This window comes from Podarcis pityusensis (assembly GCF_964106645.2).
Source record: "Podarcis pityusensis genome assembly, chromosome: 5".
Lineage (NCBI taxonomy): Eukaryota > Metazoa > Chordata > Lepidosauria > Squamata > Lacertidae > Podarcis > Podarcis pityusensis.
The window spans coordinates 87,125,259-87,149,965 of NC_138032.1; the positions used below are offsets into that span (position 1 = coordinate 87,125,259).

The 24,707-nt window shown below is 47.9% G+C and overlaps 1 protein-coding gene across 1 annotated transcript; it reads left to right on the top strand.

Annotated features, from left to right (window-relative positions):
• Positions 1-24,161, top strand: LOC308477178 (2-hydroxyacylsphingosine 1-beta-galactosyltransferase-like). Its single transcript, XM_081005575.1, has 6 exons — positions 1-135; positions 13,494-14,338; positions 17,390-17,529; positions 19,298-19,374; positions 21,921-22,140; positions 23,419-24,161. The coding sequence occupies exons 2-6, from the start codon at positions 13,502-13,504 to the stop codon at positions 23,732-23,734; spliced, it is 1,590 nt and encodes a 529-aa protein (XP_080861701.1). The 5' UTR covers positions 1-135; positions 13,494-13,501; the 3' UTR covers positions 23,735-24,161.
• The last annotated feature ends 546 nt before the right edge of the window (positions 24,162-24,707 follow it).

Consider the following 24,707-nt stretch of genomic DNA (forward strand, 5'->3'; position numbering starts at 1 on the left):
CCTGTTCTCCCCGCCGCCCGGGGCGGGAAGCGCAAGGCAAGAGATGGGACAGGACCAGAGCCAGCCCAGCCACCAGACGAGGCACCGGGGAGCACCAGACGGACGCCAGGGACCCCGCTTCCGCGGGCGGGCAAGGTGGGCAAAGAGAGTCCCGGGAGGATGGGGGTGGGTTGTGGGCTTTTCTCCTTGGGGTTTTCCCTGCTGCGTTGTCCTCACCCCACCCCACCCCGCCACCTCCATCCCCCGTCTCTAAGGGACGCGTTTACGCATTAGCACCCTCTTCCCCCTTCGCTTCAATGTTAACTCATCTCCCAGGGGCGCTTCCAGGCGGGGGGGGGGGCTGGGCTCAATGTTTGTTGTTGTTTAGTCGTGTCCGACTCTTCGTGACCCCATGGACCAGAGCATGCCAGGCACTCCTGTCTTCCACTGCCTCCCGCAGTTTCTTCATAGCTTCGAGAACACTGTCCAACCATCTCGTCCTCTGTCGTCCCCTTCTCCTTGTGCCCTCCATCTTTCCCAACATCAGGATCTTTTCCAGGGAGTCTTCTCTTCTCATGAGGTGGCCAAAGTCTTGGAGCCTCAGCTTCAGGATCTGTCCTTCCAGTGAGCACTCAGGGCTGATTTCCTTCAGAATGGATAGGTTTGATCTTCTTGCAGTCCATGGGACTCTCAAGAGTCTCCTCCAGCACCATAATTCAAAAGCGTGCTTTGCAATATTTCAGCGATCGCAAACGGGACCTTGGCGGCAGGTTTGGCTTTTTCTAGTTCGCGCGACAGGTGTGCGCGGAGGTTGTACGACGACGCCGTCGAGTGATGGTCCTTTCTGGCTTGCTTGCGGGCCGGAAGGCTCTGTGACCTCGCCTCCAGCAGTTGACACCCCATCTTTCCCTTTCCCCTCGCTTCCCACCAAGGACGCTTCCTGGGTAGGATCTAATCACTGCCTGGCAAATGTAGCTACGAGTCTTTTAATCATTTGTCGTGGGTTCGAGCCCTGCGTTGGGTGAAAGGTCCCTGCGTTGCGGGGGGTTGGACTAGATGACTCTTGGGGTCTCTGGAGACTCTACAGTGCTGTGATTCTAAATTCTGGTTGTGCAACTGCCCTTGATGCGGAGGCCTTGTGCAATAAATAAACCAGTTGCCCTGAAAGATTTGGTGATTACAACAGGGATGTGGAAATGCGCTTGGTAATGCAATGGAGGTGACTGTTGCTTGGCTCAGCTTCTTTATCTAATCCCCTGGCAAACAAAGCAAGGATGGATGCTCTACCATCCAGTCTTTCGGAAGCTGAAAAATTGTGCAACCCTGCTCTTGTGCTACCCAGGAGAAGGAGATGAACATGGAGGCAGCAGACACTGCTCCTGCAGCAGCCACCTCTGCTCCTTGATTGCCTGCGCAGCACAGGCAGGGCTACAGAGGCAGTGTGGTGCAGTGGTTAAAATGTTGGACCCAGGACCTGGGAGGCAAAGGTCCAAATTCCTACTCAGCCATGAAATCCACCAGGTGACCTTGGGCTGTCTCTCGGTCCAAACTACCTTACAGGGTTGTTTTGAGGATAAAACTGGGGAGGGGAAGAACTGTGTACGGCGCCCTGAGCTCCTTGGAGGAAAGGCAGGATGAAAATGTGAGGATAATTATAAGAAAGGCCAGCTGGGAGTTGGAACAGCAGCAGCAGCTGTTCTCACCTGTCAGCTCCCTCTGGCCAAGAACGCTGGGTCCATCTCATTCTGAGAGTCTGTGGCGGAGTGAATGGAGGCAGCTGCTTCTTTGAACAGCCACTTACCTGCTTAGGGTAGGAGATGGTGCTGCTGGTTTGCTGGGAGGAAGGGCGCAGTGACCCAGTGGCAACTAGGCAAGATTTGGTGCCAGCAGTTGCCAGTCTGACGGGGACAACCGCTAATCCTGTCCCTGCCCCATAGGGCAATCTCAAGTAAAGGAGGTTACCTGAGCCTGTAATGACTGTACAGAAGAAGGAACATCGTTCAAGGCAGGGGTGGGCAGCCTGTAGCTTTCAGCCTGAGTTTGGGGGTCTTCAGCCTGGCTTTGGCCATTCAGTCCTCTGGCAGGAGAAACCTGCCTTTCCTCCTGTGGCCTGCTAGACAGGAAGGTGACGGGTAATGAGACAGAGGAGGTGGCAGATTGATGGGTGTTTCCCCCCCGCCCCCACAACAGATGATCCCTGAGGGAACGTGGCCCCTAACAGATGGAGATTGCCCACCCCTGGCCTAACAGTGGTTGGACCAATTTAAAAATCACAAGGAAGCAAATTTGATCAGTTGGTTAGAGCACAGTGCTGATAATGCGAAGGTTGCAGGTTTGATCCCTGCATGGGACAGCCGTATTGCAGGGGGTTAAACTAGATGATCCTCAGGGTCCCTTCCAACTCTACAAACCTATGATTCTAAATTTAATATAGGAGCGACTGCCCTTTGCTTTTGTTTTAAAAGGCATTGTAGGAAAATGTGCCGCTGGTACAGGACAGGGTAGGAGACCCGTCTTCAATACAGCTGCAGCCTTAAGATGGGGCCAGCCAATCCAGGGCCGGCCCTGTCATGAGGCAGAGGGAGGTAGCTGCCTCAGGAGGCAAATGCTGACAGGTGAGGAGAAGGCAGAGCTCTGTGTGTGTGACCTGGTCTGCCTTGCACCCCCTGAGATAGCCTGCTGCCTTCAGAGGCAGTGGTGGATGCTGTTGTGCTGCCAGCAAAGTAAGATTCAGCAGCTAGTCTGCTTGGCTCTTGTCCACAGAATGGGAGGGACTGCTGTCTTGTCCTTTGCCTCAGGCGGCGAAAGTTCTTGGATTAGGGCCGCGGTAGCCCTGCATATACTTACCAGGCAGTCGGCCCTTTTGAACGCAATGGGACTGTTATAGAAACCCAGTTACTTGTTGTGAGAGGGATATTGTGAGTGAATGCAAGGTCTTTTCACAATGGTACCACTTTATGAAATCCTTTCCCCAAGTTTTTCTGACACTTTCTTCTTCTTATTTTCGGTGCCAGGTGAAAACCATTTAATTTGCCAAAGGTGTTTTTTTAAAAAAATCTGTCTAAGAGCAGTGGACTTGTAATCTGGTGAACCGGGTTTGATTCCCCGCTCCTCTACATGCAGCTGCTGGGTGACCTTGGGCCAGTCACACTTCTCTGAAGTCTCTCAGCCCCACTCACCTCACAGAGTGTTTGTTGTGGGGGAGGAAGGGAAAGGAGAATGTTAGCCGCTTTGAGACTCCTTCGGGTAGTGATAAAGCGGGATAGCAAATCCAAACTCCTCTTCTTCTTCTTCAGCTTTAAAAAGAATTCTGTGCTGCGCTCCTCCCCACCATGTTCCACTGTTTTCATTATTGTAAACCTCCCTAAATCCCTAGAGCTGTAGGATTGGAAGGGACCTTGAGAGTCATCAATCCAACCCTCCGGCAAGGCGTAGCTCCCTGAGGGCTAACCTTAAAAAAGAAGACGAAAGAAATAGATAAAAACACGCAATAACATTGGGGACGCATAAACTGTTGAGTGACGTTGCATGTGCTTCCCATGTGCGCCAGCGGCGTAGCGTGGGTTGTCAGCACCCGGGGCAAGGCAAGTAATTTGCGCCCCCTAACCCCTAAACTGCCGCCGCTGCCAGCTTCTTCTTGCTGCTGCCTGGTCTGGTCTGGTGTGGTTCTCTCCCGCGCTCAGCGCTGCGCTGAGCGGCCGCTGCACTGTCCCTCCCCCAGATAGTCCCTCGCTCTTTCTCCGCACTGCACGCCTGGCACCCACCCCCTCCACAGTGGGCGGCGACCCAGCGGCTCGGATCGGATTCGCACAGCCAGCACTGCAGTGAGAGAGAGTGAGTGAGCCAGGTAGGGGCAGAGAGCTGCGAGTGCGAGCGCGCCCCCCCAGATGTTGCGCCCGGTGCGGCCGGCACCCCCTGCACCCCCCCACGCTATGCCACTGATGTGCGCCACATCCCATTCAGCCTGAAGTTTGAGTGTGTCTAGTAGAAAAGAGTGGAAGTTGCCCAAAACCTTGTCGAAACAAAGCCTCAGCAGCCACTTCTGCTAATCTGGCTCCAGCACCAACTCAGGGATAGGGAAATTCATGCCATTCCATACCCTCCAACATTTCTCCAAGGAAAATAGGGGCATCCTAAGGAAAAGCAGGACATTACTGGATGAAATCAGAAACCGGGACGGTTTCTCTAAATCAGGGATGTCCCTGGAGAACAGGGACACTTGGAGGGTCTTCTATCCCAGTATTGTTGGACTCCAGTTCCCATCAGGTTCAGCTAGCAAGGCCAATCGATGGTAAGGGAAGATGGTGAGCAACACCTGCGGAAGGGACACAGGCTCCCTATCTGTGCACTAATTGGACAGACGAATCTTTGGGTGCCCCTAGACTGCTATTCTGGGGTGGGATTCAGTCACATAGCCATAAGTGCAGGTTGTTCATTTACAGTTCATTGGGATCAAAAGACCAGACTCATGGGCATAGCCAGGATTTACCTTGTGGAACACCCTTCCATCAAATGTCAAACAGATAAAACAACTATTTGACTTTGAGAAGACATCTGAAGCAGGCCTCTTACAGGAAGTTGTTAATAGTTGATGTTTTATTGTGTTTTTAATGTTTTGTTGGGAGCTGCCAAGAGTGGCTGGGGCAACCCAGTCAGATGGGTGGCTAATATTGTTATGATTATGATTATTTTATTTAGAGGGTGTCCCCCGCCCGCGACTGGGAAAGCAAGGCAATGCAGTACAGTACCTGACTTCTGTTAGCTTGGCTGTCAAAACCTGTGGCTGCCAGTATTAATCAAGATAGTAGAAAACACTGTAGGAATATTGCTTCATCAGCGTATGTGGTCATATTCCACTATCTCTTGGGAGCGGGATTATTATATATTCTCAGGAGTATTCTGAAAAAGTGACGCCTTTCTTGCTCTGACTAAATAATCTTGGTGTGGAAGTCTGTCAAAAGCCTGTTTAAACGATGAATTGTCTTAATCAGCTTTCTCACTGCTGGCTATAATTACCTAAGTAGGTGTCACAACTCAGCATTGGATTGGGTGTGCCTAATGGAGTTCTTATACCTTTCGTCTGCTTGGCTCAAAACGTGCCAAAATCTGAGCTGGCATTGTCTCTGCTCATTGCATAACAGGCCGGAGAGAAAGTAATTCAAAAGAAAGTGAGGTGAAACCTTGTGTTTGCTGCTCTTCGCCTGGAGTCTGCTAGCCTGCACCTTCTGAATTTTTGAACTGGGCAAAACCCTATTCTTACTCTGGAACCTCAGGCTGGTGAGGCAAATGTGCCACTCTGTACCTCTCTCAGCTTGGCCCTCACAACACTACACAACTCACAATTCCTTCACCAGCTGCTCCCACTCTCCCCAGGACACATTCCTTGCCAGCCCTGCTTTGCACCCTCCTGGCTGAAATGTGCCTTTGAACTCTGATAATGCTTGCCTGCAAGTTTCTGTAGAAACTAGCCTGCCATACAAAATTAACATTGATGTTTGCTGTTCCACCCACTTTTGCCTGTGGCCCCCAGAAGCAAAGGTGGCCCTTGAGATTCCAAAGGGTTCCTCACACAACCTCTGGAGAGATATCCAGATGCTTTTCCTTAGCATTTTTCTCATGTCAAACTCTGCCCACTGTGGCTTTTGTCGTCAGTTAAAAACTGCCATCTTGATCAGGAGCAGTTGGAAAGCAATCAATGCTCCCCTTTTGGTTTCAGATAGTACAGGGTTTCCCAAACTTGGGTCTCCAGCTGTTTTTGGACTACAGTTCCCTCATCCCTGATCACTTGTCTTGATAGCTAGGGATGATGGGAGTTGTAGTCCATTGACAGTTGGAGACCCAAGTTTGGGAAATTCTGACATAGTACATGGGTAGATAAGTCTGAAAAAAGCCCCAGACACAAATTTTCACAGCCCTCTAGCAGGTATGGTGACTTTCATTTGCCAGAAGTAATGTATTTAGCCTTAACTCTGGAAATGTATACTCAATTCTGACCAAACTAAGCCTCCTGATGTATATTTTGCTCTCAGCTGTTTAGTTTGGTCTTGGCCACCTTGGATCTGGACTGTTTTAACCCACTAACAACACATCCTGTGGAATTCTATCTGTGATACTTTATCTGCACAATCAGAATGGATTTCAGGAACCAAAAGGTCATATTGGCCCCAAAATGGACACTAGGCGTTCTGTTTTGGCAACTGTAACCCTGGTTTAAGGAGCCATTTGCCCCCTAGCTTATATATCTGAGTTTCTAACACTACTGGAGGGCATTACTGCTTAAAAATCTCTACCTACCATCTAGGCAGCACAGTATTGTTCATTCTAAGAAAAGACAGGTGGAATTCCTATATAGCAAGGATGGAGAATCTGTGCCTCTCCCAATGTTGGCGGACTACAACTCCCATCATCCCTGACCACTAGCTGTGCTGACTGGGACTGATGGGAGTTGGTGTCCCACAACACTGGGAGGATCGCAGATTCTGTTATACGGCATATTAAGGAAGCGTTGCATCAACAGAGCAATTCAACTACCAGGTTACCCGACTTCCAACTACAGGTTTAAACTCGGAGATGATTCTTCTCCACTGTTTTCTTCTTTTAGACAAGCGTTCTTTTTTTAAGTCCCTCTGACCCAGGGAAACTTTTCTGGCCAGATTTGTTCCAGGGCCTTCCTGGGGAGATCTCAGAAGCTCACCCACAACCCAAGGCAATGTGGCAGAGGCAGTTTATGGGCACCGTGCTGCAGGGGCCACCACAACAGTGCTTTGAAAGGGAGCGCAAGAGGCAGCTGGCGCCGAATTTTAGCGTCACACAGGGTGTCGCTGAAATTTGAGAGCCCAAAGTCCACCACTGAATATTACACCTTCTTTTCTCTTCCAGGGGAGCCTCTGTATCTGTTGAGCATCTTTATGTTATTATTTAGACAATTTCTATACCAGTTGCTGTAGAACTTTGCTCCAAAGTGGTGTAAAGCAAACCTGAAAAAACTGCCACAAAAAAATACATAATCATCATCTTCTCCTCTTCTTTGGCGATCACTCGTAGCCGAGTAAGATTGTCTTCCATAAACACGGTTTTAACAATGAGTTTGTAAGTGACTGTGGAGTCCTATTCTGGATCCAAACGTCCTTCCACAGTGGGGACATTGGTTTCTGGGCAGGAGTTGATCATGGTGTGGATTTGCCAAGCGTGTCTTCCTCTTAGCATGTTTCTCCCTTGCGTCCTGAGTTTGAGTGTCTTCAAAGCCCATGACACCTTTAGTAAAGGCTGTTCTCCAACTGGAGCGCTCACAGGCCAGTGTTTCCCAGTTGTCAGTGTTTATACTACATTTTTTTAGATTTTCCTTGAGACAGTCTTTAAACCTCTTTTGTTGACCACCAGCATTATGCTTTCCATTTTTAAGTTTGGAGTAGAGTAGTTGTTTTGGAAGACGATCATCAGGCATCCGCACAACATGACCAGTCCAACGAAGTTGATGTTGAAGTTGAAGAATCATTGCTTCAACACTGGTGATCTTTGCTTCTGCCAGTACTCTGATATTAGTTCGCCTGTCTTCCCAAGTGATGTGTAAAATTTTTCGGAGACACCATTGATGGAATCTTTCGAGGAGTTGGAGATGGCATTTATAAGTGGTCCATGTTTCACTAGCATACAGTAAGGTTGGTAGTACAATAGCTTTGTAAACAAGCATTTTGATTTCCCTGCGAATGTCCCGGTCCTCAAACTGTACTTCAGTCAGAAGAAAGCCGCACTCACAGAGCTCAGGCGATGCTGGATTTTGGCATCAATGTTGGCCCTTGTGGAAAGATAGCTGCCTAGGTAGGAGAAGTGATCAACATTTTCCAACGTTACACCATTGAGTTGGATTTGTGGCACTGCAGAGGGGTTATTTTGTACTTGTTGGTGCAGCACTTTGGTTTTTTGGATGTTGAGTGATAGTCCAAGCTTTTCATAAGTTTCTGCAAAGATATTAGGATGGTTTGGAGGTCATCCTCTGAGCGTGCGCACACTATGTTGTCATCAGCATACTGAAGCTCTATGAGGGAAGTTATGGTAACCTTACTCTTCTCTTTCAGCCTCCTCAGATTGAAGAGCTTTCCATCTTTTCAATATATGATTTCTACTCCAGTGGTGAGTTTCCCTTCGACAAAGTGTAGGATCATGGCAGTGAAAATAATGAATAGAGTTGGGGCAATAACACAACCCTGTTTAACACCTGATTCCACTGTGAATGGTTCACTTTGAGAGCCATGGTTATCTGCAATTGTTGCTGTCATATTATCATGGAAGAGTCGAATGATGTTTACAAATTTATCCGGGCAGCCAATTTTCAGAAGGACAGTCCACAGGGCATTACGATTTACAGTGTCGAAAGCCTTAGTCAGGTGAATAAATGCCATATGCAGGGGTTGGTTTTGCTCTCTGCATTTTTCTTGAAGCTGTCAAGCGGTGAAAATCATGTCCACTGTCCCCCTAGAAGGCCGAAAACCATTTTGGGATTCAGGAAGGGTCACCTCGGATACTGTTAAGAGATGGTTTGCTAAGATCCTTGCAAGAATTTTGCTGGCTGCAGCTAACAGAGAGATGCCTCGATAGTTTCCACAAACAGTTCTGTCACTTTTTAAAAAGAGATTGATAATTTTGGCATCCCTAAAGTCTGCTGGGATCTCTTCTCTTTCCCAGATTTTTTGGATGAGCTTGTGAAGTTGTTGTGTAAGTTCAATTCCGCCCACTTTGAAGATTTCGGCAGGTATCCCATCAGGTCCACTGGCTTTGTTGTTTTTCATTTGGTTAATAGCTGTACACAACTCTCCCAGATCTGGAGATACTGCAAGCTCATCTCTAACTTGTTTTTGCGGAATTTGAGAGAGGATCTCAGCCACTACGGGGGAGTTGTGGTTAAGGAGATGTTGGTAATGTTCTTTCCAGCGCAGTGCAATAGCTTCTTTATCTTTTAGAAGTGTGATACCGTCTGCTGAGCATAGGGGGCATATGCCATGATTTATTGGCCCATAGATGGTCTTTGTGGCTTTAAAGAAACTCTGTGCATCATGAGTGTCGGCTAAGTGCTGGATCTCTTGAGCTTTTGTTATCCACCAGGCATTTTTTAGTTCTCTGGTTCTTCTTTGAACCTCAGCCTTAGCGTTGGCATAGGTTTTTTTCTTAGTGGCACAGTTTCTATCTCTTTGCCAAATCTGAATGGCCTTCCTTTTCTTGTCAATCATGTGTTCAATCTCACTGTCATTCTCATCAAACCAGCCCTGGTGTTTTTTGGTTTGGTATCCAATAGTTTGTTCACAGGCTGCAATAATGGATGTTTTTAGCCTGGTCCAATGTTCCTCGATGTTATCAGGGAATTCTGAAAGCAGATGGTCCTTAAGAGTCGTTTGGAAGCAATCCCACTTAAGGGGATCTTGAAGGGCTTGAGTGTTCATTTTGTGCCTTGGTTCACTAAGTATTGATAAGCATATAGTAATATCAGTTATGTCACCTTCTGATGTGCACATGCACTCAATAACCCCTTGCTTCCTAGCTCTCGCCCAGGATCCCACCCAAGCACCCTAGAGGAGGAGGAGGAGGAGTCTGGATTTGATATCCCACTTTATCACTACCCAAAGGAGTCTCAAAGCGGCTAACATTCTCCTTTCCCTTCCTCCCCCACAACAAACACTCTGTGAGGTGAGTGGGGCTGAGAGACTTCAGAGAAGTGTGACTAGCCCAAAGTCACCCAGCAGCTGCATGTGTAGGAGCGGGGAAGCGAACCCGGTTCACCAGATTACGAGTCCACCGCTCTTAACCACTACACCACACTGGCTCTCCCCTACAGCCTCAACGAACTCACTGATCATCCCGCTGCCCCCCAAAAAATCACACTGAAGAAGGTGCACTCTAGGCTTCCCTTTACAACAGGCACCGAGGTTCATGGAGTTTCTGCAAACTGCCCATTCAGCACTGAACCAGCTGCACACCCAGTTGTTCCAGGCTGCAGCAGGCTGGGTTGGGTGACTTTCCCAGGGAGTCCAGAAGATGGCAAATAGGACACCCCTCCACTCACAGCTCTTTCTCTGCACACAGCTCCTCTTCCAGCCCCCTTCCTCTGTTTCTCTTATCGCTCTCTTATCGCTCTTCTCTTCTGCAACAACTAAATGACTGCCTGTAGCTGCTCCAGAGACCGCAGCAGAGAAGGACTCCTTATTCAGGCTAATGATGCACAAATGCCTGTGTTTTGTCATCTTCTCTGGAGTCATGTTTCTCATCTACCTTTCCAGGTAGATGCTGCTGGAACGAACACCAGAACGGCAAGTGGGTGGGAGCAAAAAGAGGCAGGTATAATTCAGTGGCTTGGCTTGAAATCTGGAGGAGAACTCAGGGTGGAAACGCCTCATATTGAGAGCAAGCTTGGTGATTTCAAGCCTGATGTCTGTTGACTTTAATGGCATCTCTTGTTCGGTCTGGGACTTGCAGTGTTTGAATTAATGTTAAGATATTGGAAATGTGGGATTGGAGGAAGAGGAGAGGACCTCTGCAAGTGTATGTTTACATGTTTAGTAGAGTTGGCACCGATTGCACTAAAAGCAGTTGCATAGCTTCCTTAAATATGTAGATTACCTTGTCCTGAATGCATTCCTAACAGGTTCCTGTTTTAAAATAACTGCTTACTATGGAATCAGGTTAGACTTGGTTAGACCTTATTTTGCATGTTAACAAAATGCAGAATGATGTTCCACCACCATCGCAATATGCTGATCTTTGGAACTGATAACAGTGCCTCTGAACTGTTGCAGTAGCTTTGTATATTTAATATATGTGTTGTTATACGAAACAAATAATTGAAAAAGAAAAGAGTGAATGAAGGTGACACAAAGTGGGCATAAACATGGGGGCATCTCCACCAAACCCTGGGGAGGACCAACTGCCATAATTTCCCAAGTCCTTTATAAAAGGCTGTTGAAATATACTCAGAGTCGAATGTGAATTTCATGCTCTTTATTCAGCTCATAGTGGTGAGGAGGAATGAAAGTTTCCCCAAAATATCCGCTTTATATACATTATTTACACAATGGGTCGCACGTGATTGGCTAATTCTGGGATTCTCCTGTAGGCCAATCCAGTTGCGGATTCACTTCCACCTGGAGCTGGATTGGGTGGCTCCTGCGGACCAATCATACTGCTGCATTGTTCTTGGACCAATCAGACTGCTGCATTCTGAATCCTATTGTTCTAGGACCAATCAGACTGCTGCTTTTTGGATCCTATTCAATTCAGTACATAACACCCGTATAACTTTACTATGGGAAAATGTATTTCTGATCCCCCCAAGGTTAGGAACATTTAGTTTTCTTTAGTTGATATATCTTTCCTGGTCAAACAGGAAGGCTTCTTCAGGCTTTACTGTGGAGGCATCGCCTCAGAGCTACTCTGCAAAAGGGCACAAGCAAATGCTCCAGTACTTGTAGTTTGCGTCGAACCTTCTCAGACCTGAAATTATGCCTGTAACCAAGCCTAAGCCTGTGGAACTGGGATAATTGCATATCCTATCCATGTCTACCATAACTTTGGTAACTCCCATCACTCCAGGGCTGGGATCCAGGCTGGCTGGGGGTTGATGGGAGATGCAGTTGACAACCTGAGGGAGGGCGCCATGTTGGCTGTCCCCGCCTCCTCTTCATTCTTGTCCCCCTTTTTTCCTTGTCTCAACTTTTACATGGAAAGCCCATTAGGGTTTGAAATTCACCAGGCGCATTTTGCGCCTGGCTATCGTTGGATCTGGACTGTTTTCACGCACTAATACCCCATCCTGTAGAATTAATAATAATACAGTGGTACCTCAGGTTAAGTACTTTATTCGTTCCGGAGGTCCGTACTTAACCTGAAACTGTTCTTAACCTGAAGCACCACTTTAGCTAACGGTGCCTCCTGCTGCTGCGCCGCCACCGCTGCACGATTTCTGTTCTCATCCTGAAGCAAAGTTCTTAACCTGAAGCACCGTTTCTGGGTTAGCTGAGTCTGTAACCTGAAGCGTATGTAACCTGAAGCGTATGTAACCCGAGGTACCACTGTAATAATAAATTTTATTTATATCCCGCCCTCCCCAGCCAAGACCGGGCTCAGGGCGGCTAACACCAGATATAAAACAATTGATTAAAATACAACTTAAAAACAAGATTAAAATACAACATTAAAATGCAGCCTCATTTCAGTAGAAACTCAAATCAAAAACTTTTGGGGGATAAAAACATCAAATCTTCACCAAGGCCAACTATCCAGACTGGTCCCATGTGCGCCAAAAAAAAAAAAAGCCAGGGAAGTCCCCACAGAAGGAGAAAGGAAAGAGGGGGAGGGGATCAAGTTGACTCCAAGCCAAAGGCCAGGCGGAACAACTCTGTCTTACAGGCCCTGTGGAAAGAAATCAGATCCTACAGGGCCCTGGTCTCATGAGACAGAGCATTCCACCAGGCTGGGGCCAGTGTTGAAAATTCAGTCAGTTATATTTTACCCGCACAATCAGAAGCAATTTCAGGAACTAAAATGCTTTTTCTGTGCAGCCTGAGCAGGAGCAGTGAACGACGTTACAGTTTATTGTTGTCACTTGTCTTTCTTTACCCTGCCCTAGTGCCCTGCTCAAAGTTGTGGAGAATATTCTTGCGTTATGAATGGTCCATGTCGTCATTAGGAAAAAGAGGTTGGAATAGGCTCCTATGACCCTGGTCCTCTAAACTAGCCAGGTGTTTAACTGAGAATCAATCACAGTCAGTCCATCCTTTGAAAAATAAGGCATTGGGGCCATCTTGCCCCAAAATGGCAACTAGACTTTCTGTTTTGGCAGCTGAAACTCTGGTTTCAGGAGCCCTTTGGTGCCTAGCCTGTGTATTTGAATTTCTAACAGATTGTTGTACAGATCTGTCGTCATGTGCACCCTGTAAAATGCCAGACACACTGTTGGTGCTTCACATCTGTATGTATATATATAAAAATTGCACAGAACTGCAGTTTCTGCGATCAAACACTTTGATTTGCATTACACTAAGTAAGGTAAAGGTAAAGGTAAAGGTAAAGGGACCCCTGACCATTAGGTCCAGTCGTGACTGACTCTGGGTTTGCGGGGCTCATCTTGCTTTATTGGCCGAGGGAGCCGGTGTACAGCTTCCGGGTCATGTGGCCAGCATGACTAAGCCACTTCTGGCGAACCAGAGCAGCGCACAGAAACGCGTTTACCTTCCTGCCGGAGCGGTACCTATTTATCTACTTGCACTTTGATGTGCTTTCGAACTGCTAGGTTGGCAGGAGCAGGGACTGAGCAATGGGAGCTCACCCCATCGCGGGGATTCGAACCGCCGACCTTCTGATCGGCAAGTCCTAGGCTCTGTGGTTTAACCCACAGCACCACCCACATCCCAAGTAAGGTAGAAATGCATTTAATTTGCTCTGCTTCCTCCACACCTGGCCCGCACTGTGAACCGTTCCCTACTTGCACTGCTAAAGGATGAGGACTGACTCTTATTCTTTCTCTGCAGCAATTGACATGAAGCATTGCCTACACCTTGTGGCTGCCCTCTTTGCTGCAGTAGCCATTTGCGTACTTCCTTGCCACAGTGCCAAAGTCCTGCTGGTGCCCACCATCGTCTTCGACAGCCACCTGCATAACTTTGTACGGGTAGCGGAAGCGTTAAGCAGCCGGGGTCACGATGCCGTCCTCCTCCTCCACGAAGGTCGAGTCGTGGAGCCTTTTCCCCGGGGCTACAGAGTGCAAGATTACCAAGGGGTCTTCAGCACAGAAAGCGCCGACGACTGGCTGCAGGAGTTGCTGAAGCGAGTGTTTGAGGGGAAGATGACCTCCATGCAGCTCTTTTCCATCCTGGAGAAATACCTGGAGAACTGTGACTTGATACTGGGAAACAAAATCCTCATGCAGCAACTTCAGAGTGAGGTCTTTGACTTGGTGTTGGTCGATCCCAACGAAATGTGTGGCTTCATTGTCGCCCACGTCCTAGGTGTAAAATATGTGGCGCTCTCCACTGGCTTTTGGTTTCCTGCTGAGATTGGAGCCACTTCACCTGTGGCCTACGTCCCCGAATTTAACTCCCTGATGACTGATCAGATGGGCTTTTTCGGCCGGACTTGGAACATCGTGGTTTTCATCATCTCCCGTGTAGCCACCAGGCTGTTCATCATGCCCAAATTTGACCACCTAATGGCGAAACACGGGGTGGAGCCGCAGAAATCCATGCTGGAGCTTATCCAGGGCTCGAGCCTCTTTTTCCTGTGCAACGAAGTGGTGCTTGACTTCCCGCGACCTTTGCTTCCCCATGTGGTTTTCACCGGGGGGATTCTCACAGAGCCTGCCAAGCCTCTCCCAGAGGTAAGTAAATGGAACGCAATACACCCAGTGGCAGATCTATGGTATGTGGGTGGGTGGATGTGGGGCATTTGTCCACCTAAATAAATATGAATTCCTGCAAGAAGAGGGGTGTGTGCGGAGAGGGTGATAAAATTTCCTCCTTTGTGCTACCCACTCCCCAAAATGGCCTGGAACAGTCCCTGTGGTGGGTCATACAGAGGGAAAAAGTGATGGTGATAATCATGCCCTGCAATGGGTGTCCCCCCCCAAAAAAAGTGATAATAATTGTGATGGTGATAAGGACTCTCCACTCTGCAAACAATTGGGGAGCAATCTGGGAAAAGCTGATAATATTGACAACACCTTTGCACTGGCCTCTTCCCCCACCCCCCAAAAAGAACCCAACAACTTGAGAACAATCAGGAATTAAATGATGGTGCGACCTCAGCACTGAGCTCCCCCTGCCCCCCCCCCCCCGCCTCCCAAAAAACAAAACCTGGGAACAATCAGAGGAAATGTGATGCTGATAATGATGCCTTTGCCCTGGGCTGCATTCACACATACAGATATGCGCCGACAACTTAGGAATAACTGCTGCTGTGCGGCAGGCATCCGAAACAAGAAGAGGATGCTACATCCTCCCATCACCCTCATATTCAACTGTGTGTCTTGAGATGTGGAGGGAATTGCGGGAATCGCCCATCACTCATTTTGCTGCCTGCCACATGGCCCGGCAGGCAGCAAAATGAGTGATGGGTGATTCCCACAATTCCCTCCACATCCCAACATACACATTTTTTTTTAAAAAAGTAGCTGCCTGCCGACAGCTTCCTGTGGATGGATGGTAGCAAAACAAAACAAGTGGAGCAGATCCTGAGCATCTTCCTCCACTGCTCCACATACACATTCCCCCAAAACACTTCCATGACCAGAGCAGCTGCTCCCTGTTTGCTCCACAAAGCCACTGAGCAACAAAGCAAAGCGAAGGCAAACAGGCCCCAGCATTCCACCTCCGGTATAGATAGCTCCCTGCACATTAAACTTTGAAATTCTCTTTCTAGAAGGGCTAAAGACTTCCTTTTTTTTAAAAAAAAAAAGGCTCAGAGTCTGAAGCCCCTGTTGGCATGTGTCATAGTGCAAGGTGCTCTACATGGGGCTACCTTTGAAGGTGACTCGGAAACTACAACTAATCCAGAATGCGGCAGCTAGACTGGTGACTGGGAGTGACCGCTGAGACCACATAACACATAACCTGGGCTGCATGCACACATGCACACTAAAGGATCTTCACTGGCTCCCAGTACGTTTCCAGGCACAATTCAAAGTGTTGGTGCTGACCTTAAAAACCCTAAACGACCTCGGTCCAGTATTCCTGAAGGAGCATCTCCACCCCCATCATTCAGCCCAGACACCGAGGTCCTCCTAAGGGTCTTCTGCTGGTTCCCTGACTGTGAGAAGCGAAGTTACAGGGAACCAGGCAGAGGATCTTCTCAATAGTGGCGCCCTCCCTGTGGATCACCCTCCCTTCAGATATCAAGGAGATAAAGAACTACACAACATTTAGAAGACACCTGAAGGCAGCCCTGTATTGGGAAGTTTTTAATGTTTGATGTCTTATTATGTTTTCATATATGCTGTAAGCTGCCCAGAGTGGCTGAGGAAACCCAGGCAGTTGGGCGGGGTATAAATAATAACATTAGTAGTAGTAGTAGTAGCAGCAGCAGCAGCAGCAGCAGCAGTAGTAGTAGTAGTAGTTTGTGGCCTAAGCTCACACATTGCAGGTCTGTCCCAGAGCCTACCCAGACAGGTCAGGGTATAATTAATAAAATTATTATTATTACTCCAATTGCACCATTACAAATATAGACCTTTTAGGGTTAGGGTTACTTATTCCTCACAGCTCTGACTTCATTCATTGCTTAAATCACTGGCAGGTGACTCATTTAACAAAGAATTGCTTAGACATTGCACATTATAGAACCATAGAACTGTAGAGTTGGAATGGACCTCGAGGGTCTAACCCACTGCAATGCAGGAATCCATGACGTGCAGTGAAATTTTTCTTAGAGGAACAGTTAGGGCCAGAGGCGCCAGCTTGCGAGAGCGATTGGGGAGGAGGAATGTCCCAATGTTGCACAGGTGAGCATCGCACCTTCCTAAGCTTGGGAGAAGCTTCCCGGGCTTTGGGAAGGAGGCACCGGGCTTTAATTGAAACGTAAAGCAGTGCACAGGGATGAGTAATAAAACCATAGAATTGTAGAGATGGAAAGGAACCCAACCCCCTGCAGGAATATGCAGCTGTCCCGTTTGGGGATTGAACCTGCAACTTTGGCGTTATCAACACCATGCTCTAACCAATGAGTGCAGTAGTTGAATTTTCTGTCACCATTCAGGTTTATGGAAGGTGACTTTCTGCAGCAAGGGAACCTCCTGTCCCCTGCAAGTGAGCCTTTGAGGAACCTGATTTTCCAGAGTTACGTAATGTGTCGGAGCATCAGACTCCCAACTTCAGGCCTTCCTAGAGTTGCGACGTGACCTGAATTGCAGCAGGAATGGAGCTAGCACATTCATCCCCACAACCCTCCCCCCCCCCCACACCATCAAATATTAAGTAAACATTCTTTTGCCACGACATGGATGCTTTGTGTGAGCAAGGGAGACCCGGGTAACAAGTGGTTTTAAATAAGAATTGTCCCGCGATTCCTTTCCTCTGATATTCTTTCAGTGCAGAGAGATTTCTGAGTTTGGTGCTTTTCAGAGCCCTGGCAAAGAGGAAGTTAGTTTTGCGGCGTCTGCTGTCTTCAAGGATGGGGATCCCACAGGAGAAGGGCAGAGAAGTCCAACTGCTTTGCCAGAACTCCTGGCAGGCCACCATGTATGGTCTTACCTGGGCTTCTATTCTCAGCTGAATGGTTTGAAGTCTCCCATCCAAATACTAACCAGGCCTGACCCTGCTTAGCTTCCGAGATCAGGCACGTTCAGGGTAGTACAGCCATAGACCTGAAGGGCTTGAAGCGAGAAAGCTTGATATTGCTCTGATGTGCAAATCTGGGGGTGCTTTTATACGTGCAGGGCCTGCGTCTCTGGATGGAAGCCGCAGATGCTGGTGTCGTCGTGGTCTCCTTTGGAATCGGTATACGAGTCCTGCCAAAAGACCTGGTGGAAAAGATGGCCGGGGCGTTTGCTCGCCTTCCCCAGAAGGTTGTGTGGAGGTAACACCGGTTATTTCGTGATCTGTAACTGCATTGTGCTTGCGGACAGCCACAAAGCAGAGAAGGGATGCCTCCGCACTGCCGTGGATTCGTGGAATCTGCCCCAGATCCCAAACAAATGGGGGCCATGTTCTAGAGGGGCAGAACCGATCCGGACACCCCATCAGGCTGCCTTTCCCCCTTTTTCTCTGCCTTCGGCATTTTGCTGCCTCGGGGAAAGGCCAAGATGGTGCTGAGCATACAGAAGCCAATTGGACCATCAGTTGGACCTTAACACCAAAGCTATTAATGGGAAGCCAATTGCACCTGAATAGGGTGGCAGAATAGTTATGGGGGTATGGGGTGGGCTCACACAGCTCCATCTGCCACCAGCAAGGGCCTCAGGAGGAACAGTTGTGGGGGGCTGTCACAACTGCTTCCTAATATCTCCCCCCCCCCTTTGAGGAGGTCATCTCACTCTGCCAAAGGTCCAGCCCTTCAGATGAGAGTCGTCCTAGACACCAAGGACCAGGCTGTTTGAGAATGCACCCAGACACAGTAACTGCCCCTTCCACCTGCCAAAGAGCACCCTGACGTGATTCTGTGCGCGTTTACTCAGAAACAAGTCCCTCTGGGTTCAGGCAGATTTGCTCTAAAGGAAGTGTTTATCTTCCTTCCTATACAGTGGTACCTCGGAAGTCGAACGGAACCCGTTCCGGAAGTCCGTTCGACTTCCAGAACATTCAGAAACCAAGACGCAGCTTCTGATTGGCTGCAGGAAGCTCCTGCAGCCAATCAGAAGCTGTGCCGGATGTTCGGGCTCCAAAGAATGTTCGCAAACCGGAACACTCACTTTGCGGTGTTCGGGAACCAAAACGTTCGACTTGCAAGGCGTTTGTCAACCAAAGTACGACTGTACCTGTTTGGCACACTCCTTCCACCACCGGTGTTCCCAGGAAAGCTGCTCCAAGTGGGATTCTCCTCCCAACATTTAACACAGCTGGGTTGCTTTCTCAAGCAGCTGGAGGGATGGTGTTCTTTGCCGTTGGAGTGGAGCAAACAAGAGAAATTGTTTGTGTGTGCACTCTGGCCAGAGAGACCAAGAGGTAGCATATAAAGGTAAAGGTAAAGGGACCCCTGACCATTAGGTCCAGTCGTAGCCGACTCTGGGGTTGCGGTGCTCATCTCACTTTATTGGCCGAGGGAGCCAGCGTACAGCTTCCGGGTCATATGGCCAGCATGACTAAGCCGCTTCTGGCAAACCAGAGCAGCACACGGAAACGCCGTTTACCTTCCCGCCAGAGCGGTACCTACTTATCTACTTGCACTTTGACGTGCTTACGAACTGCTAGGTTGGCAGGAGCAGGGACCGAGCAATGGGAGCTCACCCCGTCGTGGGGATTTCAACTGCAAATTGAGACCAAGAGGTAGCATACAGCTGGTTGCAATTTACCCCTAAATCTTTAGTTGCAGTCAACTGGTATTTACTTATCTTGTCGGTACCTACGTTTGAGATATCTTCTTCCTGCCAACCGTAAAAGCGGCTAGGGTAAGGTCTTGGTATGGGACATGGGAGAAGGGTTAAGTGGTTATTATATTTTAGACAGCATTTTTTTTTAATACAGAACCTGCACGTAATTGGCACTTTCACCCTATGTATTATTACATCACACACTATGTATTGTTAAACGTTTATCGTTTCCTCTCATTCTCCCCTGAGTTCAGGTGGGAAGGAACTTATTTTAAGTGACGGATCTTTTGCTGTCCCCCTCCCACTGTCCTTTGGCAGATACTCTGGTCAGAAGCCATATAACTTGGGTGAAAACACACTGATGATGGATTGGCTGCCTCAAAACGATCTACTGGGTAAGTGAAAAGGGATCAGCCAAATGAGGGGGTTGGACTAGATGGCCCTTGGGAGTCCCTTTCAACTCTACCATTCTATGATTCTATGAGAGCAAGTTACTTTTCCTTGCCCGGAAGGAGAAAGCAAACGTGCCCTTCTCCCTCCATACCCTATGTGAATAAATGAACTGCTTCAATGTCTTTTCCAGTCTTGGATAACTGGCAAAGCTAATGGGTTTTTGTTTTTGTTTTCTTCCATAACATTGCTGGTCCAGGATACCTGAATTGATTTAAGACCATAGTTGAGCATAAATCTCCCCTCCTTTCAGCCAAATGCCAGTGATTTGTGCTTTAAAAAAAGTTATGTGCTTAAGGGGGCAGATAGCAGAGCAGCTGATGTTTATTTAGTTTGGCCTTTGGGTGTTACAGTGCCCTCTTCAGATTTTGGAAACCTTCTTCTTCTTCTTCTTCTTCTTCTTCTTCTTCTTCTTCTTCTTCTTCTTCTCCTTCTCCTCCTCCTCCTCCTTCTCCTTCTCCTTCTCCTTCTCCTTCTCCTCCTTCTGTTTGGCCCTGTATAGTGGGTTTTCTTTGTAGCCCAAATAGATCTATTTATTTTTTCGTAAAAGTATTTTTATACTTCCTTTTTGACCCTAACAAGGATTACATGAAAGCTCACCAGTTTGCTGCTCAAACATTCAGGTATTGCCGTACAGTGGTACCTCGGGTTAAGTACTTAATTCATTCTGGAGGTCCGTTCTTAACCTGAAACTGTTCTTAACCTGAAGCACCACTTTAGCTCATGGGGCCTCCTGCTGTTGCTGTGCCGCCGGAGCACGATTTCTGTTCTCATCCTGAAGCAAAGTTCTTAACCCGAAGCACTATTTCTGGGTTAGCAGAGTGTGTAACTTGAAGCGTATGTAACCTGAAACGTATGTAACCTGAAGCGTATGTAACCCGAGGTACCACTGTATGGCTATAGCAGTCACCAGCCTGTATCATCAGATATTAGGAGCGCTTACATAAATAATAATCTGATTAAAGAGCCTTTTAATAAGGATGTGCCAGCGATTTTAGGACCTCCCTATGATGGGATGGATGCATGGTTTGAGTTACTGTCTTCAGAGCTTCTGCAGCCTTATTCAGCTTCCAGTCAGCCATGCATAGATATCAATACCATTTTTAAAAGTATCTAGTTAGACAGTGTAAATCAGATGTGTCCACACCATCATTTGCCAACTCTGGGTCTCTAGATAGTTTGGACTACAACTTCCATCAGCCCCAGCCAACATGGTTAATGGCCAGGGATGATGGGAATTGTAGTATAGCAACATCCAGCAGGCGCCAGTTCCAAAGATTGTTCTACACTTACAGCAGTGGAATGGCTTGATTGGGGCGGGAATTCAAGGCATCTGCTAGTAAGGTAAAATAAGGACACAAAACCAGCCGTGCAAACTTTTGTTAATCTTCACAGGGAGCACAATACCTTAATTGGGACTGAAAAGCACTGGTCGTGGTTTAAGTGCTGGAATTAACAAGAGAACTTTGTGGTGACTGCATTGTGGCCAATGCTTTTTGGGGAAAGAGGGAGAGCTGTGGGGGGAGGGTGTCAACCCTTGTGTGGAAAAACTTCAACTTGCGTAACTTGGGATGCAACGAAATGTTGCCTGTAAACATATTGATAGGATAAGTTCAACTGTCAGTAACGCAAGTGGTTCAGATTTAAGCGTTATATTTCCAATCAGTACAAAGGGCAATAGCAATCTTCCTTCAAATTACAAATTAGTCTGTGGGCTGTTGTAACGTAGCCATACGACAGAGAACCATAGAATATGATGTCAGTCCTTTGTAAAATTGAGGCCCGTGCATCAATAGCTTAGATTTTTCAGAGGAATGTCCTAGTTTTGGAATTGACTGATCTAACTTAGACAAATGTTTGGCTCCCTTTCATCTAATTACCGTATTTTTTGCTCTATAAGACTCACTTTTTCCCTCCTAAAAAGTAAGGGGAAATGTGTGTGCGTCTTATGGAGCGAATGCAGGCTGCGCAGCTATCACAGAAGCCAGAACAGCAAGAGGGATTGCTGCTTTCACTGTGCAGCGATCCCTCTTGCTGTTCTGGCTTCTGAGATTCAGAATATTTTTTTTATTGTTTTCCTCCTCCAAAAACTAGGTGCGTCTTGTGGTCTCGCGCGTCTTATAGAGCAAAAAATACGGTAATTATAAAACTAGACTGCATCTGTCAATCCAATTTCAGCACAATTTGCAGAAAACATTTAACGGCAAATTTCTACAGTCCTAATCTCAGTGGACCTAATGGTCAGGGGTCCCTTTACCTTTTTTTAATCTCAGTGGATGGTTGTCAGCTAAGCTTTCCTCAGAGAAAACCATTGACATTAATAGTATTAAGTTAGTTGTGCCTCTTAATTTCAACGGGTCTACTACTCTGAATAGCTTGCGTGCCTCATACCGAGTCAGAAAACTACATAATAGACGGTGTTTAGCAGATTTGGTAATTCAAGTAGATATTATGGATGCGAGCTTTTAACATTGCTCGATTTCTGCTGCAGGCCACCCCAGTGTGAAAGTCCTTGTGAGTCACTGTGGCATGAACAGTATATTTGAAGCCATTTACCACGGGATTCCAGTTGTGGGCTTCCCTTTCTACGGCGACCAGTTTGATATTATGACGCGAATTCAGGCGAAAGGGATGGGTATCCTCGTGGACTGGGGCCAGGTGACAGAAGACAGCCTCTACGAAACTCTGTCCACAGTAACGACTAACCCAAGGTAAGTCAGCCTAATAGCAGCCTTATTCAAAGAAGAGCAAAGGAGTGAATCGTTGGTTACTGCATTAAAGAACTGCAAGAGCGGCCCCTTAGATAAGTTACGGTACTTTCTGTTTTAGCCCCGCCCCTTTTACCTTCTCTCAAAGAACCCTGGGAAGTGTGGTCTGTTAAGGGTGCAGAGACCCCTATTCCCTTCACAGAACTACAGTTCCCAGAGTGCTTTAACAGTCAATCTCTCCCCAAAGGGTACTCTGGAAATTATAGCTGTGAGGTGACTTGGGGCCTCCTAACAACTCTGACTTTTAGGAGACTACATTTCCCATGGTTGTTGGTTTTTTGCGGGGTTGGGGGGGGGTAGCCATGGCTGTTCAAAATGGTATGATATTGTTTTTACATACCAGTAGTGGTGATGAGGCCTATGGTTCTGTGACAGTGAATGAACCATGGACTTAATTTCTCCAGTTATATGGAGCACTACTCAGAGACACACACACACCCCGCGACTCAATTAACTGTTTTTGGGAGAGGCATTCAATTTGCATGTTTGCTTCTCCGTCTCATGGATTCAGCTGATATAGACAGATTATTCTGTGGGTGGGTGCAGGCACCAGGAGAGCCTGTAGCTCTGTGGTGAATTGGCCAGGTACCAGTAGATGCTTCTGCTGAAGAGATACAAGTTTGTCATGGAGGAATCTGGGAAATATGCAGATGAATTCTATGGTGTCCTGTCCCGGTCCTCAGGAGGAGCCCATGGGATGCAGCAAACCAGGCCACTTGCTGCAGCCACAGCACTATGGAGAGCTCCGAGTGAGCCTCGTGCTCCAAGGAGGGCCTGAGGTGAGCTGAGGCCATTTGAGCCTCTGCTTCCAGTCCACCTCTCCTGAGCTTTGACTCCTTTGTTGGACAACATTGCTAATACTCTGGCTTGAAGATGGACACTTGACCTTCGCCCTCGGGCCTCCTGCCTGGTGTGCTTCTTGCACCACTGGACTGCAAAGCTCTTCACACCCAGGGGAAGGTCTCTGTGAAAGTCCAGGCCACAGTTCTATGGGTGCCGGGGCTGTGGAACCAAATTCCTGCCTCGGTTTCAGTGGGCTCCTAAACAGCATCAGCTGGTGGTCCTGTAGCTTCTGATTCAGTGTCCTGGTCCTTTGTGGACTCCAGGATAATGACTGATGGATCCTTTGTGCCTTTGAGTCCTGGAGAGATTTGGTAACGTAGCAATCAGTGGGGGACACGCCATTCTCCTAGCATTATTGTTGACATTCCTCTTTTGCAGTTTCTCCAAGGTTGCCAAGAAGATCTCAGAAATCCACCTGGACAAGCCCATTCCTCCCCTCAACCGGACAGTCTACTGGCTGGAGTATGTCCTTCGCCATGATGGAGCTCCATTCCTCCGCCCGGCCCTCTACAAACTTTCCTTTTACGAGTATTACTGCTTGGATATTTTGGCGGTGCTGCTGCTGTTTGTGGGAGCCATCCTCTATGTTGTCTTCAGGCTGAGCTTGCGGTACAGAAGGTCCGACGTCAACCCAGCACACCTGAATGGCCACGTTTTGAATGGGCACGTCTTGGAAGGGAAGAAAGTGCAGTAGGACTTGGCCCTGATCTGAGTAGACTGTGCCTCTCTGAATAGAATAGATAAGGGCGGTGATAAGGCCAAAAATGGATAGGGCTGGACTTTGTGGGAGCTTTGAGATGGGATCTAAGTCTGTGAAATGCTGGAGAGGACAACATCCTCTTTGCCATTCTCCCATGCTATGTAAGACGGTGAGGAGAGAGCAGAGATTATGCTTTTTAGAGTGAGTGAGTAGCTGTGGAATGCCACTGCCCCATATTGTGTAAGGATAAAGGGAAATCCTTTATTATTATTGCAAGGAACCTGAAAAGTGGTGCTTTAAAACTTTGTTTCAAATGGCTGGTACTCCTCAGCTTTCCTTGGCACACCACACTCTTGCCTTTGTGTGATACTGCATCATTTTTTAAAAAAAATAAAATAAACCGCAAATTGCTTCCTTCCAACCAGCGTGTGAATGTGAATTTGAAGGCAGAAGCAGATATTTCAGGTTTGCGGTTCTTGTTGGGATCGAGGTGCAACCGATGGCAATCTGCCCCATGCTTCGCTTCAAGGGAGGATCTCTCCTTCCTCAACGAGAATGATCTAAATTATTGGGAGAAGCTGAGCAAGCAAGGTTCTGCGCCACTAGAGCCTTTCAAATAACTGAGGGAACACTGCCCTTTCCTCCTACATATTGTACCTGCCTCTGATTCCCCCCCCCCCCGAAACCAGCTCTTTTGTTGTTGCTTCCCCAAGGACTGCTCTCCTAGGTCTTTCCTGTCCCCACTTGGAATGCCCCCGCGTTGCAAACTTGAAGGGGAAAGGACGAAAACAGGGAATGGTCAAGGAAGGAGAGAGAGGGGACAGGATGGGTGCTTCTGACCACGTGGGCTCCTTTCTCCCTCCCTAGTCCTCCTCTTTCTCCCTGCAGGGAGTTGCAAGAATAGCGAAGAGTCTCGCAGTAACTCGCAAGACTTGAAGGTGCCACAAGTCTGCTTGTTGGTTTTGCA